General features: G+C 33.1%; 1 protein-coding gene across 4 annotated transcripts; it reads right to left on the bottom strand.

The window, feature by feature from the left end:
- Positions 1 to 853: 853 nt before the first annotated feature.
- On the bottom strand, positions 854 to 17,382 carry LOC140059870 (RNA-binding protein 25-like). Of its 4 annotated transcripts, none has more exons than XM_072105828.1 (19): positions 17,270 to 17,382; positions 16,547 to 16,663; positions 16,277 to 16,332; positions 15,025 to 15,096; positions 13,165 to 13,251; positions 12,838 to 12,987; positions 12,624 to 12,698; positions 12,341 to 12,476; positions 11,642 to 11,691; positions 11,307 to 11,390; positions 8,558 to 8,787; positions 8,282 to 8,411; positions 8,006 to 8,169; positions 6,313 to 6,583; positions 5,569 to 5,607; positions 4,818 to 4,962; positions 4,302 to 4,579; positions 3,674 to 3,820; positions 854 to 1,877 (listed from the first exon to the last, which is right to left on the bottom strand). In XM_072105828.1, exons 2-19 carry the CDS (start codon positions 16,644 to 16,646, stop codon positions 1,785 to 1,787), a joined length of 2,307 nt encoding a protein of 768 aa, XP_071961929.1. In that variant the 5' UTR covers positions 16,647 to 16,663; positions 17,270 to 17,382; the 3' UTR covers positions 854 to 1,784. The 4 variants fall into 4 exon arrangements, with proteins under 4 accessions (XP_071961929.1, XP_071961931.1, XP_071961930.1 ...); XM_072105830.1 differs by having other exon boundaries at positions 4,302 to 4,576; XM_072105829.1 differs by having other exon boundaries at positions 16,547 to 16,647; positions 17,270 to 17,360.
- Between the last annotated feature and the right edge of the window lie 412 nt (positions 17,383 to 17,794).

The following is a 17,794-nucleotide window of genomic DNA, read 5'->3' as shown; positions in this document are numbered from 1 at the left end:
TGACTTATTAAGTAAGTTGACTATTGAAGATCGAGTGGTTATCCGAACTGTTGCGTGTGATTGGTCAAATTATTTGCGCTGCGCGTAAGTCCTCGCATTGCGTACGTGCAAGTCCTCGCATTGCGTACGTGCAAGTCCTCGTATTGCGTGCGTGCAAGTCCTCGAGTTCTGCGTGCAAGTCCTCGAGAACCAACTAAAGTACAAAGGGCGTTTTTAAAATGCTTTTGAATTCTTCATACATTTTGACGAGACATGGCATAGCCGGTGACTTTTTTCTGCTTTGGTTTTGTTTTTAAGCTCGACAATTCACTTATTCCGTCACGATAATATTAGTACTACTTAAATATTTCATCAATCGGGATGATCTTAATTGCTAGATCATCTCATTTTAATTTGTTTATTAGGAAATATTTTTATATGTAATATTTTTGTTGACTCTCCGGGATTCTAGTGTTTTGGCATGAGAGCAAGCAATATTTTTTTTCTTTTTAGTTTTATAGTCGTTTTATTTTATCCTAAAGCACAAGGAAATCTTGCCTTGAGTGAAAAGTTTAAAATTAAAACTATTTCGAATTTGTTTGTATGTATATAATATAAATTGTTTTTTTTTTTAATTTTCAGTTTTTTATTCATTTTATTTTAACCTAAACAAGGCCATATACATGACTGCAGCTGCGTGCTCAAATTTGAGTTTGTGTTTACCAACCGACCAACCGAGCTGTAGAGTTGCGAAAGAGGTAAACGAAATATAGCCTTGGGGAAAACGGCAACAATTACATTTTGCGATTATTTGAAAAACAAAGTAAAGATTGGAACAGAGAACAACAATAAAATTAAATGATAACACTCAATATTTATAACCTACAAGTTCACTAATTTATTCATTTTAACGTAACAAATCGTGTTACAATTATAAAAACGATATACAGTATGCTTGTTAACATCGTATAATCTGCATAAACTAAAATGCCACCTTAGGGTGTATGCTGAGAAGCCACCTCAGGGTGTACGATTAGAAGCCACCTCATGGTGTACGTTTAGAAGCCACCTCAGGGTGTATGTTTAGAAGCCACCTCAAGGTGTATGCTTAGAAGCCACCTCATGGTGTACGCTTAGAAGCCACCTTGGGCCGTATTGTTAGAAGCCACCTTGGGGTGTATTGTTAGAAGCCACCTTAGGGTGTATGCTAACAAGTCTAATCAAAACTTGTCATGAATATCTCAATACTTAACATATACAAGTCAAACAAGCATGTCACATGCATAAAGCATTAGTGCCAACTTGATGACAACATAATAAATGGCAAAATATTTCATTGGATACATGACAAATTTAATTTCTTTCCCTCGTCAATGTAACTTCCAAAATGGTGGTGTTTGTCTCTCGGCATACCAATAAATATATACAGGCTGTAGTTCAACATTGATTAAAAGAAGAATGTGGAAGCGGAGGCGATGTTCCATCGCAAAACACACTGGAGTACAATGTCCATAAAAAGAAAGAGGTGTTGGGGTGGGTTGTGTCTAAAGGCCAATTTACACAGACAAGCAGTAATGGTAAGTGAAAAACTATGTAGCTTGTCTCACATAGAAGCTGTCTGCCTGTCCACTCCGCGTTTTGTGTAAATGGTCATAAGAAATAACATAGATTCTATATTTTTAATACGGCTCATCTGTGTATACCAACAAAAAACATATAATGTAGTACCAATAAAAAAAAAGGAAGTCTGTCTAAATATTTGACACCCCAAAGGCCACAGGTCACATGATAGAAATAAAATACTGCTACTTAACGAGTCCTTGCTTCTTAGCCTCTACTTCATAGATTAAAACACGCCACATCTTGACAACGAACACTTCGGCTTCTTCGTCCAATACCTATAAGATAATATTTATTGATAATTCTTTTCCAAATGGTGTACACATACAAAAATAAAAAAAATATAAATATATAAAAAAAAAATAGGCAAACTTGAATATTATTCAATAAACCTTTTTTTTAATACTGTATATATATATTACAATTAATTATTACTGTATATTAAAATTAACATTATCTTGTTGCACACTGATTATATAATCTTATTGAGTTCATAACAAGAGAAATTATGTCTGTCTTTTAAAAGGGAAGCTCGTAACCTAAGACCAGAACGCAAAAATATTGACTACAGTATATGTAGTGGGCTAAATATATTGACAATGTTAAATGAACAACTGTAACAAAATAATTTTTGAGATTATCCTTATCTCATACTATATTAAAGATGTATTGTCCCTTTGACTAATTCCCAAAAAAAAAAAAAAAAAAGATTTCGAAAAAAAGTGGGTTATTTTGAAGTATCATAATAGTTATTAACTTTCACCAAAATTATTTAATTTAAATAATTCAACTGAAATACAAACGTTTTTTTTGTTCAAAAAATAATTTTGACTGCGCTTATTTGGCTACTCTGTATGCATAATCATAAAACTTCCTTGCGATCGGTCTGAAAACACCTTCTCAACGAGTAGTAAATAATCCTAATTAGCATTATGCCTAATGCATACTCATGGTTTGAAATCTTTGTTTACTTTTGCTCGTGACGATTTTCCAGACGAAATGTAATCAAATTAATTTACCTGTTAATTACGTAAACTTGAATTTTCGACTTAAAGTGAATAACTTTAATATTACTTTGATATGGCCAATTTAAATTTAGAATATTTTGACCTTTTTTTGTGTTTCATGGGACAATATATCTTTAATTATTCAAATGTTGGCATATACATGTACCTGTGTATGCATGTTGAATAGTGAAGTTGGTTGAAAAAAATACAATTCTTTTTTATTGTATCGTTAAATTTAAATTATATTTGATGACATGCAAATTGCCAAGCTCAAATTCATCATATGACCTATATTATACCCGGTAAAATATCTTCGGGCAAGATGGGTAATTTCTATATTATTATTAAAGTACTAGAGGGTAAACTTAGCTAAGTGATGCTCAACAGGCTACAATACAGGGGTAGTGATGCATGTCTAATGACGTAGATAGCATGATTTAAAATCGGTGTATCTGATTGTAGTTAAATTCAATGGTTTTCGAGCTGTAATTGTGTCGACTTCTTAAGCCTGCTCCTTTGTTTGGTCACCTAGGTAGGGGTCCAGGACCGCGACAGAACGAGAACGGATGGGGACCCTCCAAAGAAATTGCATTTTATTTGTCAGGCATTTGTATGATTTGTTTTTATTTTTTTTAATGCGCCTTGAGCACTCTTGAGTGGTATGTGCGCTATAAAAATCCTGTTATTATTATTATTATTACACTATCAATTAGTATGTACTACAGTAGAATCGCTATAAAGAAACTTGGATAGTGTTCCCGTCAGATGGAAGCGATTCTGCTGTAATTTTTCTTTTCAATTTTATTTTTCTTTCATTTTTTCGTATTTATGGAGTTTGTAATATCACAAACTTGTGTAAAAACAATCAATGTTGATTGAACAAGTTGTACTGTATATATATCAAACTTTATGTGACAAACAAATGCGATGTACCAATATATGGACATGAACATTTCATATCACTATCATATATGGGAACATCACACTTTTTTTGTCAGTTTGATAGTGTAGACAGAGCTTTATAATAAGTCTATAGAATTTTACATGCAATAAACAAATACACCAACCATTGTGATATCTTGCAGTATACTGGATGCAGGACTGTGAGCTAATAACTTTGTACATATAAATTCTGTTAACGTTGGTTCCTCTTCTCCAATGTATTCCACAATTTTTTTGTTAATCCAAGGTTTGATTCTTCGCTCCATCAGTGACTGAAATTAAGAAAATTAATTATATTTCAATACAAAATTGGATAAAATAAATTCTAATAGATTAAATTGTAAGAGAAAAAATTTGTGAGAGATAATATATCTAGATTTTAATTTCCAATAGATTAATTTCTGCTAGTGTAAGCTAAAATTGTTACTAAACTTTTGGACAATATTCAAAAGCCAGCATATCTCTAAAAATTTCACAGCTTTTCTTGTGATACAACAGGTTCCAAATTCCTTTTGTACCATTCAAAATACACTCTAAATACCTGAAAAATATATCAGGCAAGCCGAAGGGAATTGGGAGAGTTGACTGTATTGACAATTTATTATTATGTTTGGTTCCCACAAGAGACGTAACGCAACGTAAGTTAATTTGACCAATCACAGGCGATGAATTATTTGAATTTTCGCTTGTCATTGGTTAACACGCTTGCGTTGCGTCCTTGTGGAAACCAAGCTTTATTACCCAAAAGCTTACCTCATCTACAATTGCCCAATCAACTTTATAACCAAACAATTCATCTTTTGATGTTGGGATTCTATCAATTATCGTTTTAATCACTTTCTTTTTATCCTCTGATGATGACATATTCTTTGTCATTTCAACTGCTTTCTTCTCTTCTTCTGTGTAATCAATTGGAATGAGTTTGCGTCGTTTGCGGGATGAATCCGACCCATCTTCATCATCCTGGTTGAAAACTTCAACTAAAGACATTTTTTTGTTTTTCTTTCCCTGAGATGGACTACTAGCCCCTACTAAGAGAATAAAAAAAAATTAATTTTAGATGGGCTACTAGCCCCAACTAACAGAGTAAAAAAATTAAATTTTAGAAGGGCTACAACTAGCCCCATATTAACAGCAATACTAGACTAATCATCATTAAAAATATTAATTTTAGATGGGCTACTAGCCCCAACTAACAGAATAAAAAAAAACATTTTCGAAGGGCTACAGGCCCCATATTAACAGTGATATAAATGAAATGATTCTTACCCAATTTAAGACCTCCAAATCCAATCTTAGATTGCGATTGTGCCGGAAGAGGTTCAGAATCTTCAGCTCCTGATGAGGCCGTGTCTTGTTCCATCTTCAATGGTGAGGCACTTTCAGGGGTTGCAGAGTCCCCATTATCTGCACTCTAAAATAAAATAGTTCTTTGTTATGTAAAGCTCTGTCTAGAAAAAAAAAAAAAAAAAAAAAAAAAAAGCCAAATATGGTGGTGATATACCCAAATATGGTAGCAATAATGATCATGGTCATATATGGGAACATCACATTTTTTTTAAGCTTAAGTTTAGTTCAGTTACAAAACAATTATTTAAAAAACTTATTTCATAAAATATGTTAAAGATTAAAATGTACCAAAATAAATAAACCACTTCTAGTAATAATAAAGATATATTACTGTTTATCTCTTTAAATACTGTTATCATTATAAAATGTTAAAAGTAATGGAATAGGAAATATTAACATGGAACTCAAAAAAGTTATTGACAGACCATCGAATCACTAAAAGAGTTATCAAAATGATTATGATGATATTAAAATGTCTTGGTGATGACAACAATAATGATAAAAATATAAATGGTATAACAATCATTAGAAGAAAGATTACAGTGATATAAAATAATGAAATTAACCACAGTCATTGAAAAAAAAAAGAGATTAATTTGAAACAGGGTGTATTGTACAATGTCAAAAGTAAATTTCCAAATGGACAATTAATTTTAATCTGCGACATTACTTTTGCACTTGTTGTTAAAATCTGTTCCTGGACTTCAGTCTGAAATAAAAGAATGAATTTTAACAAACTGAGGAAAAGATTTTGAAATTTCTTCTCAAAACCTTTATATTTTATAAGTAGGTACTTAGCAGGCCCGTGATTTGTTTACTTCTAGTAGTGGGGTACCAATTTCGCCACCTTAAATGTCATGGGTAGTGTATGTTTTATTTAGATGTAAATGCTTAAGCGTGGTTCCTACTAGAGACACAACGCCAGGACAATACATGGCTGAAACACAAGCAACAATGTTGCCTGTGATTGCACTTACATCCTTGTGAATAGCAGGCATGTCATAATATTTTATAACATGGGCTCATTAAAAAAAACAAAAAACAAACACACACCACTTGTATCTCTTGTCAATTCCCATGCTACACGACTCTTTTGCTAGGCTTAGGTTAGCTATAGGCTTGGCCGTAAGACTAGGTGGTGATTTGGTCACCAAGGAGTGGTGCTTGCCGTGTTAGGCCTAGCTTCTTTCTAGGCTAGGCCTAGCTGTATTGACCCAAAATAGTATAATAAGTGAAAATAGTTCATAGACCCATGTTATAAAACAAATAATGCACAAGTGTAAATTCGTACGTTAGTGGAGATGCGGCGCACTCTTGGGTATTTACAATATTGTAAAATAAATGTTGTCGCTGCATCTCCACTAACGTACGTTAGACTGTGCATCATTTGTATAGTATAACAATGACGTGTTACCTGTACTGGCGCAAATGCTGGTTTCATCCGCACCTGTTTGCTGTCCTCTGCTGCTGAATGTGGCGACATCACCACCATATGCAGCTGCTTCGTTTTATGCGCATCTCGTTCCTTCTCTAATCGCTCTATCTCCTCATCGACATCTTCACGCCCTTCTTCTAGTAATTTCCGTTTTATCTCCTCAATCTCTTCTCTTTCTCGCTTGCGATCCTTTATGTCCAAGTCCATTTCTTTTTCTCTTTCTTTCTTCCTTCTTTCTAAAGCACTTCCTCTGTGGAAAGAAAAATATTAACAAACTAGAAAGCCATTCCGAGAGTGCATACCTCCGCCTACTGTAAAATTCTCCTACACAAGATTTGTACGGTAAAAAAATATATATATGTGTGTGTGTCTTAATGCTGTTTGTGATTTAGGCTAATTTCACTACAAGCATGTGTATGCGAGTTTGTCCTTTCAATTAACAATAGCTTTGGTTGACTAACAATAGAACAGCAACGCGAAAATCAATCGTGCACATTAAATCAAATTATGTTTCAAAATTACAAATCACAAATTATTGCCTCATGTACAAATGAAGTTTTTTGGACAAGTAGTTCTCGAGAAAATGCAATTTCAGTTTACTTGTTACTTTAAAGGCCAGGTGCGGGCAAAAAATTTCTATTGATCATACATTCCAATAATTATCGATCTATAGTTTCCCCTATGTTTCATAATTTTGGGGATTTTATTTGTGTTACATGAGCTTGTTGAAAATAAGCACTTTCTTTTCAGTGGGGGGATAGTTCAAATTACACAGTAAAATCTCTATTCATTTGTACACAAATTTTGTAAATAGAGAGGCATTTTAAAAAGCTATGAAAAATAAACAGTGTGGTAAAAAATGTTATCAGATGACTAAATATAGGTAATATAACTTGAATTTTACATTTCTGGTATTTTTATTCAACTTCAGATTTTTATTTTTATGCTATAGCAAAAATTATCCACCGTATATCCACCATCTTTTTTCACCTTCTAGGGAGTCACCAGACATGCTATTACATTAGGTTAAACTACCTAACTACTGAAAAAAGGTCTTCCTGGTTTTTATGGCAGAATGTTGCCAAATTTTGTGTTTGATCATATTAAGGGAAATTCATGTTTTTTCGTCTTGATTTCTGTTACAAATATTTGATTTATGTACAATTAATCAGATATTATATTTAAAATTCATGCCTGTACCTGAGCTTTAAGACTGCTCACCTAGCAGGTCTGAAAAGTATACTAAAAAGTGGTCCAGAATTAGGACCGTGGTCCGAAATGGTCCCAAAAATTAATGGAATGGTCCTTGACCACATATCTATCTCTACATTCATTTTGGTAAAGATCTTGTAATTACTTTTTGAGTAATCCTGCTAACAAACAAACAGAAAGACAGACAAACAAACACACATGATCGATTACATGCGGAGGTAAATAACACTCGTATTAAACTAGACAACAAAGCAAATTAATAAAATGCCAGTTCATAGAACATTTCATTAAACTAGACCAATAAAGCGAAACCAACAAAATGCCAGTCCTTCGTAAACAATAGGCACTCCTAGCACCTATAAATAGCTCCAATGATAAAGTAAGTCTTTCCCAGTCAAAGTTTGCAGCTCTTCTTTCTCTTTTAATCTCTTCTAATCTCTTCTAAATGCTGATAACTTACCTGTAGTATTTTGGATCGTCTCTTTCATCATCGTAATCCTCCAGGAACTCTTTTAGTCGTTTAGCTTCTTTCTCTTGTTCAATCCTTTCATCAGCGTGGATCTCTTTTAGTTTTTCGTTTTCCCTTTTTTTCTTCCTTTCTCGTGATAGCCACTCCTTTACACGCTAAAAGACAGACAATTCATTCGTTCAAAATTGTTACAACCGTATGTCATAATTGATGATGTCATAAATGATGATGTCATAATTGATGTCATAATTTAAAGCAATATCTTACCTCTTGATAAGCATCTTCCTTTTCTCGTAATTTCCTCTCTAACTTTCTTCGTTCATATTCCTCTTCTTCGTCAAAATCCCTCTCCTTTTCCCGTTCCCTCTCCCGATCTCGCTCACGCTCTCTGTCTCTCCTAAAAATAATGAAAATATATACAGTAAATTTATCTTAATTAAAATTCACCAAATAAATCTCTCTATTCCCACAATAACAATTGATTATTTTTAAACAGTACTTTTGTTATCAGTTTGCTTCACTTTAATCAGCGTGATGATTTACCTTGCATCACGTTCATCCCTGCTGCGTCCTCTCATCTCTCTTTCCCGTTCACGTTCCAATTCCCTCTCTCGTTCTCGCTTCCTTTCCTTTTCTTTTTTCTCCCTCTCCCGTTCTCTTTCACGGTCCTTTTCTCGATCTCTTTCACGTTGCCGTTCTCTTTCTTTCTCTCGCTCCTTTCTTTCTCGTCTTTCTTTTTCTTTGTCCTTGTTTTCTTCTTTATCTCTGTCAGCCTGAAAAATTATTTGGATGAAAAAATATCCAATATGTTAGTAAGACAGTCATTATCAATTTATATTTTTTCCTGAAACAGTAAACATTTTTTGTAACAGTTTATAGGATGGGTATTGTACATCATTATGTACATTGCAATTGGAAAGACATTGAAAGACTTGTATTTTAGATAAATAAACAGAATATAGCTCACTGAAACAAAACTTGATTAAAGTTAAATTTTCATTCTTAAGATCAGCTTGAGATTGATCAGAAATGCAAGCCAAATATAAAAAACATAATTATTTGACAATTAATTTTTATATAATTTCATATTTCAAAATTTTATAAATGATGCAATATTTTTTCCGCTGTACCTCTTCAATCATTTTATAAGATCACACCCCAATGGGTTTGATTTTAAAATGAATGTAAGGTAATTGAGTATGATTATTGACATAATCAATCTAGAAAATATTGTTGATAATATATATGCACAATTAATGAATAAATTATCTATATAGCATATGTTATAACACAATCACACTGTCATACACTATTATCAATACTTGTATCGAGAACTGTCATCAACCACTTGAACTTTGACCGTCCACGCATACGGAGAGGTTCCATACTTGTCGTAGAACATGCATAATGCGTAGGCATGTTACTAATTATAACCAGTATAATAATCACTGTTTATAAATAATGAAAATGTTATAATCGCTGTGAAAGAAAGGGGCTGTTGTTATGCTGTTGAGTAAAAATGTCATTAAGGCTATGAAGAAAATGTGTTATTCATAATATTGCGAATAAGAATTACTTTAGTCAAAGATAAAATTTAACATCAAAAACAATTTATAATATGCATTTGCTACGTTCAGAGTAAAGGCAGCAAATTTTAATTGGACATTGGTACTATCATATTCATAATCAATTTTATAATTAATATAACAGCATCAACATTGTAATTCTAATTACTAATGTGCATACAAGATCTAAACAGATGTAAGATTTAAACATATATGATGAATAACATTTTAAATACATAATTTGAGAAAGTCTACACTAAACAGAATGAACATGCATCATAAAACCAACATGCTTCAAATTTGTCATTTCCTAAACCCTTTTAATAAACCTAATGAATTAAATTTTTATTTTATGATTGAAATCGTTATACTGTAATACTATTTATATCATCACTAAGTTGAGCATTACTGTAAGCTTACTCATACATATATGAGTTTAAAACTAAATACTGTGATTATAAGATATTTTGTGATTATTTACTTTACTTTTACAATTTATAATGAAATAAAGCTGTATAAATTAACTGATAATTATAATGGACCAGGGGTAATGTAATCATCTTTATTAATAGTTAATAAATAATAATGTATGCATTTATCTTTTATTTTCATTGTTCTTTTATTTGCACAAATACTTAACATAATGTTACTAAGTAAATGGAATACCTTAAAGAACAATAAGTCTATGATATCTGGCAAAACTATTCTTTATCTTCTTCAGCTTTCTATCCACTATGAATTCCTTGATGGCAACTTTTGCAATTCCTTGATGAATGCTATGGAAGTGAATTTGTTAATACTTAATTACAAATAATTAAAAATCTTACCTTGTATTATTTAAAGTCCACCATTTTCTAAATGTTTACTAACTATTGTTGGGGTTTAAGTCTTATATTTTATACTAAACTTCCCAAATTAAGAAGCATAACATATTTATTTAAGTTAAAAGCCAGGAATGCAGAGGTAAAGAGAATTAAATATTTAAAAATAAATGAAAATATAAAAAATTAGGAATTGCCATGGCGTATGCGGGAGGGGTGAATTGAATGGCTAATAAATCCCACATACCTTAAAATTCCTGCCTCAAGGATAATTTCTTAATTTTTTTAACTTACCAAAGCACAATATGTAATGGTTGACTGACGGGACTACAATGAATTTCCAACGGCATTATGGGTAGCCACAGGATGTTATGGCGTCCTCTGGTGTTCGCAATTGTAACACCTAGCATTTTATACACACGAGTACAAGGCGTATTAAAATTTGCTCGAAATGAAGTTGACAACATCGCAAACACACACAAACGCACCAAAGAAAACACAGCTACTTAACCAGAGCAATTAAAATAGGACTCAAATAAAATGACTTCTTAACAATTAGCAAGTTGTATGGCATAATAAGGCTCATAATAATTAGTTTAATTTGGACATTTTTTAAGGGCGATTAGAGTATACAAATTCACCTTGAATTCAGAGTCATTGAAAATTTTAGGGGACACTTGAAGTATGACAATTACGGGTAATTGTAAAGCATGCTTGCAGTGGAATCATATTTATTATTTCTGATGTTTTAAAGATTTGCAAAACAAAGGAACATGATGTAATGCTACCCACATTGGGAGGGTTAGGAAATATTGTAAAGAATTAGAATGTTTATACGACCACCTAAAGGGAGAATAAAACAAAATTTTAATATTTAAAATGAAGAGAAGTATTAGTTGGACTTACTTTGTAGGTATCGCGAAATCTGTCTATTTCCCGAAAGATCAGATTTTTTTTATCCTCCTCCAACTCCATGTCATCTACGCTTTCCTACAAAGAAAGTAACGACACTGATATCATTATCTTTATTTTGTGAGATAAAAAGGCAAAAATGCCTGTTAAGATCAACTGATTCTACTACCTAACTTCTGATTATCGACAAGGACAGTCTTTCTTCAGTTTGTAGGCTTGCAGCTCATTTTGGACGCATGACTTGAATCAAACCACTGCTGAATTAAAGAACACTGCTAATCCACAACATTAAGAACAGAATTTAGCAACAAATTACTGATTTCACTTACTTCTCTCCGATCTTCTCTTGGTTTTTTCTTTTTATCATTATCTTTATCATCTGAAAAATTAGAATTAGTATAAGAATTAGTTACCATCCTGTAATTGGCGGGTTACTCGCTGTTGGATGAGTATGAAATAAAAAAAAAAAAAAAAAAAGTTAAGTTTTAAATAATTAAACATTTAATAGATACAAATGTTTGAGCAACACATTAATGTTTGAGCAATGCACTTAATGTTTGAGCAACAAACTACTGTTTGAGCAATGCACTTAATGTTTGAGCAACGCACTTAATGTTTAAGCAATTCACTTAATGTTTGAGCAATGCACTTAATGTTTGAGCAATGCACTTAATGTTTGAGCAACAAACTAATGTTTGAGCAATGCACTTAATGTTTGAGCAATGCACTTATGCTTGAGCAACAAACTACTGTTTGAGCAATGCACTTAATGTTTGAGCAATGCACTTAATGTTTGAGAAATGCACTTAATGTTTGAGCAATTCACTTAATGTTTGAGCAATGCACTTAATGTTTGAGCAATACACTTAATGTTTGAGCAACGCACTTATTGTTTGAGCAACATACTTAATTTTTCAGCAACACACATTGTTTTAGCAGTACACTAAATGTTGTTTACACTATTAATGTTCAGGAAATTCCAATGATTTAAACACATTTTGAAGACATTAATTATTGTAAATACATACCTTGTCTGTTTAGGGCCTGATGGTGGTCTTGCAGGATGATATTGATCTGTTCTTCAATTGCTTTATCTACTTTCTTAGCTTGCTCATCTAGTCCATCTTCGTTTATTATACCTTCCTCTTCTTCGGTCTCACCATCCTATAGGGAATCGAGCAATTGGTTAGGAATCATGTCAAAATTATTCTTCAGTGCAGAGAAATTATCAAACACAAACATTCCTAGAACATTTTAATCTTGTACAAAATATTGATGCATTATTTTGTTCTATATTTTAACAAATTATACCTCTGTGTCTCCAGTTTTCTTCTTGCTAGCTAAATATTCATCAAGTAAAGTTCTTGTTTTCGGATCAACTTTGACCTGGTAAAGAAATATAATTAATATACAATCACTATATATATTAAAATTCTTTAATAATACATTTTTAACTTTATCTTTAGAATTTAAAAAAAGCACAACCACAAGTTCCTGGCAATAAAATAATAAACTTTGTCCTTACAACTAAGTTTTTCTCGGCAAGTTTGAGGTCGTGTAGTACACGTATGGCACGCAATCCAGACTCGGGGTCGGCATATTCACAGAATCCAAAGGCTTGCAACTTTCCCGACGCCCCTTGGACACGCTTCCAATTTAAAACAATTCCACATTTCTAAAATTAAACAAAAACATACACAGTAATAGCACGGAAAATACACTTATGGTTATCTGGCAATTTATTTAAATATAAAGAGTAAATGTTTCATTCAGAAGATGTGTGGAGAGAGAGTAAATGTTTCATTCAGAAGATGTGTGGAGAGAGAGTAAATGTTTCATTCAGATCTTTTACCTGTAAAAGTTGTTTAATCATTCCGTCTGGAGCTTTTTCAGATATATTTCCTACAAACACTGTAATCTTCTGTTTTGGTTTCTGATCCTGATGATAATGTAATAATATAATTGTTAAATACAATGTTTTGTAAATAAATAAAATATCATGAAAAACATGTCACAAAACTAAAAATTTTGTATACATTTTTAAAATGATAAGAAATCTACAGTCACAGAACAAATTCTAATTCACCCCATGATAAACTGAAAATTAATTAAATTAAAAACAAAAAGATGAAGATATCTTCGAGAATGTGAAAAAGCCATCCCAATAGACACGTTTCGCGCTCACGAGGTCACCGTCAGTTTGACCTTTTAGTGGGTATACAATGGTAAACAAACACAGCGAGAGGTATGTTGAAGCATGGGAGAACTGAGAGATGATCATCTTAAAAAGCAATCGTCAAAACTAGTCATTTGATGGAATGGCATGGTAAGGATGTTATTTATTTTCTAAACTTATGTTTTATATTCACTGTAGAATTATTTGGGCATTTGATTCGGAATCATCGACTTTATTTATGTATTGTCATTTTTGGTTTGACATATATAATTACGGCGCATTTAATACATGTTAACTGTTGATTTTATTTACAAATGTTGCGTAAATATATTAATTATTATCTTTCATTCTTCTTCATGCTCCTATGGCATCTTCCATGTATTATGTGATGTTCTTCGGCGCTTTCACAGACACCCAAGCCTAGGCCTAGTATTAGACCAAGTACCGCATCAGGCAACGCCACTGGCGGAGACACGAGCACGTCGTGGATACCTTTCCTTGAAAAAATTCCAAGATTTTGCGCCACTATCCTTCGGAGCAGACGCAAACCACTCAGCAAGTGTTTGAAAATGAAAAACAGGAATATTATTCAGTGATTTTGTGTAGTTAAATTCACGATTTATCAAACATATAAAACATTTATGATACACCTTGCAACAAAAGTCGCCATTTCGCTATGCTTCAACACGCACTAGGCGAGAGCGGTGTTTGGTTTGTTTACAAATCTATACCCACTATTTCTGATTGGTCGCGAGCGAGAAACGTGTCTATTAAGATACAAACTCAGAACCTTCTACTTGATACACTATGCAGATGTTCAAACTAGAAGACTACTAGGCCTGTTATGTTATTGTTCAAATTCGATATAATAATTTGGTATACTATTATTTGAAGTGATCTCTCATGACGCATTTCATGTGACACCATACTGCGCACGCTCCGGTCGGTGTAGAGGGTGTTTTTTTTTGGTAATCAAGCATGCAGCAACAACAACAATGTACCCGGCGATAGCATGTGCAGAACGCTACGATGGGGGCGATAATGGCCTTTGCTTGTATTCACCTTTACGATGGCCGATGAGTTTCAAGTCAGCCGAATTTCAGAGAAATTACTCTATTTTTTAGGAGAATTTGTTTACAAAAAAAATTGACATAGGCCTAGCTGTAGGACCACCTCTGTCCTAATGTTAAATTATACACTGGGACTTTGCCCAGGGAAATGCTTGTGTGCGAAGGTGATCATAAAGTCGGGGTGGGATTATACCCAGGGTGGGATTATACCCGGGGAACTATGGTAGTAGTTTTTTTTTATTTATATAATATAATACAGGATACGCACTCGGAACCTTCTGCTTGATACACTATGCAGCTGCATATTATGCAGAAGGTTCCGGGTTCGAGACTTGGTTGGGGTGACCTTTCATCATCTTTATCGTATCAAATTAATTAATTAAATTTCAGTATATCACCAGGCGATTTAGAATTAATGTTCTATGTATGCCTGATGTGTGTTTATTTATAATACAATGTAACATACAGCTGAAGTGGCGGTTGTAGCAGGATGTGGCATCACTGGTCTTTGTGGCATACCTTGCATCATACCTGGATGCTAAAGATATAAACAAATCAAAGTTATTCACATTTAGTTGTATGTTCGGCTAACAGAAAGAACATTATCTATTCAAGATTCAATTTATTGTCACATAATTATAACTCTGGGTACTAAACAAAAAAATTACAAGAAAGTATAGATATATATCACAGGAAAATGTTGCGAAAGATGATAAATATTAAATTAACAGATAGAGTGTGTAACACGAAAATATACTACTGTAGATAAAAAAACAAGAAGAATGGAGTAAAAGAATTAAACGAAGGAGACTAAAATGGTATGAACATATAATTAGATTACTGGATGATACCCCAATCAAACGACCCGTATGAAGACCAAGAAATAACTGGATGAATCAAATAAAGAAAGACCTACAAGGACAAGTAGACACTAACACAATAACAAACCATCCTGCCATACAACAGACAAAAATGGAAACAAATTGTGGAAAGCGTAATGTCGGAAGACGGAAAACGTTAACAACAAAAACAAATAATTATAACATATATAATGTGTGTTTTCCTAAGTTTAGAAATATAGATACAATACAATTTAAAACACAATATAAAAACATAACAACTTAACTAATGATCTTGAAAAATGTACATTATATAGATGACAAGCATAATGGGAAAAGGAATCACTAAAACGGTTGGTTTTAACTTTGCATTGCCGAATTCTACCAGATCTATTAAAACTTACAATACTATTTAGTGGATGAGTCACATTTTTTTTCATAATTATCCATTCTAATTTATTAAGAGCCGTTTTATCACGAAGATAACTTAAACTTTCAATTTCTACGCCAGTTATTGTACATGCTGCTTTAGTTATTTTACATATTTGATTGATTTACAACAGAACGTCATAACAGATTTGATTACACTTTCGTAAAATAGCAATCAGCGTACCTTGTCCGACATTACATTTTCTTAAGGCTTCTTACATATAACTAATATTTAGATAATTAGTTTTTGAATCTTGATAGTGGTAGTAGTATAAATCCTTATGTTATGGTGGCATTGGTTCAGTCCTTCTCTCCAGCTTACATTAATTCAAGTCTACACTTAAGTTTGAACCCCTTTGAGATACCTGCAGCTACAAGTCTGCACAATAACAATTAAGCATCATCTACTATATTTCAGTGTCGACATGAAATACAATCTTAATGACTTACCATTCCCCTTTGCATCATCCCAACTGTCATCATCCTCATTGGTCCAACTGGCTGACCTTGAAAAAAAATATTTAAGTTTAAAAATCCTCTATGTACATAGACATTATATGACCCAAACACTCATCATTTACTTACAAACAGGTGCGAGAATTATACTTTTTTAAAGTAGTACTTAAATTGTGCATTCTGCTTTAAACATAAAGTCAATTTAATTATCAATATATTAAATAATCTCAATTAAATTATCTGTTTGCAGCATTTGCAACTTACCTGGCATTCGGGGGTAGGCCCCAAATGCTGCTCTTGGTTGAATACCTGGTGGCATTGGCGGCACTTGATGAAGAGGCCTTCCAGGCGGAGGAAACGACATACTGTAATGAGTTTAACCTAAAATAATATAGGCCTAATATTAGTAAAAAAAATTGTATAAAGTTAATAGCCAATGTACTAGAGTAGAGGAGATACCGTAGGTTATATGCCTAGCGATCTCGGCCTAGTCTATAGGTCTAGTTTTGCATTGGTTGATCAGATAAGATAATCTCTGCTTTAAAAAAAAAAATTGTCATAACAATTAACATGGCAGGCAGGCCCAATTCCTAGAAAAGTCTTTATTAAAGTAAAATTAGTAAATAAAGTAAAGAATGGATACGTCAGTCGTTTTGCATGTAGGCCTAGTGGATATCTAGAGGCTAGGTCCTATGCCTACCTAGGAAGAACAGTCTTTAATTAATCAGGCGCAGGCCTAATAAGCCGACTTTCTCTCTCTCCCGCCTCGAGCTGCTCTAGGCCTAGCCTAGGTAGGCTATCTAGGTCGGCTAGTAGTAGGCCTAGGCCCCAGCCAGCAGCCAGGCCTATTTATTAAGTATTATTTTATACTACCACAGTCCAGTGTTAGCTAGATAGTAGGCTAGCCCTACTCTCTAGGCCTAGAGTTTATTATTGGAGCTAGTTATCCTAGTACACGTTAGACTATTTGATCGTGATAACAATTACCTAGATAGTTTTATAAACGTATTTCTCACGAAATAGAGTTTTACTTCGCCGCAGCCACGCTCTTCTTCCTTCTCTTTTTTTCTCGTCGTCGTACGCGGTCGTTGTCTGAAAACAACAGAAATGGAAATCGTTCACGCACGACCTATGCCGACTGGGGGCGCAATTTATGAATACTAACCAGAGCCATAGTTCTTGGCATACTTCTATAGTATTATTTTCTTTCCTGGTCGCCTATGAAATTAAGATTATACAAAAATAGGTTATAATAAATAATGTTGATAATAATTGACGCGTTCTTAATTTCATGTTGTAGGCCTATATGTTTTAATTGCTATGGGACCCATGTGCATTATAAATATAATATCTGGTTAGCATAAACCAATTTATGTAACAGAAATCAAGACGAAATATGAATTTTCCTTAAAATGGCCAAATACAAAATTTGCCAAAATTCTGCTGCTAAAGCCAGACAGACTTTTTTTCAGTAATCACACCATAGCCGGTGGGTATTATGCAGTGGATAAT

This window comes from Antedon mediterranea, chromosome 10 (genome assembly GCF_964355755.1).
Source record: "Antedon mediterranea chromosome 10, ecAntMedi1.1, whole genome shotgun sequence".
Lineage (NCBI taxonomy): Eukaryota > Metazoa > Echinodermata > Crinoidea > Comatulida > Antedonidae > Antedon > Antedon mediterranea.
The sequence above is the reverse complement of the archived record's forward strand: the minus strand, read 5'-3'. Positions and strand labels throughout refer to the sequence as shown.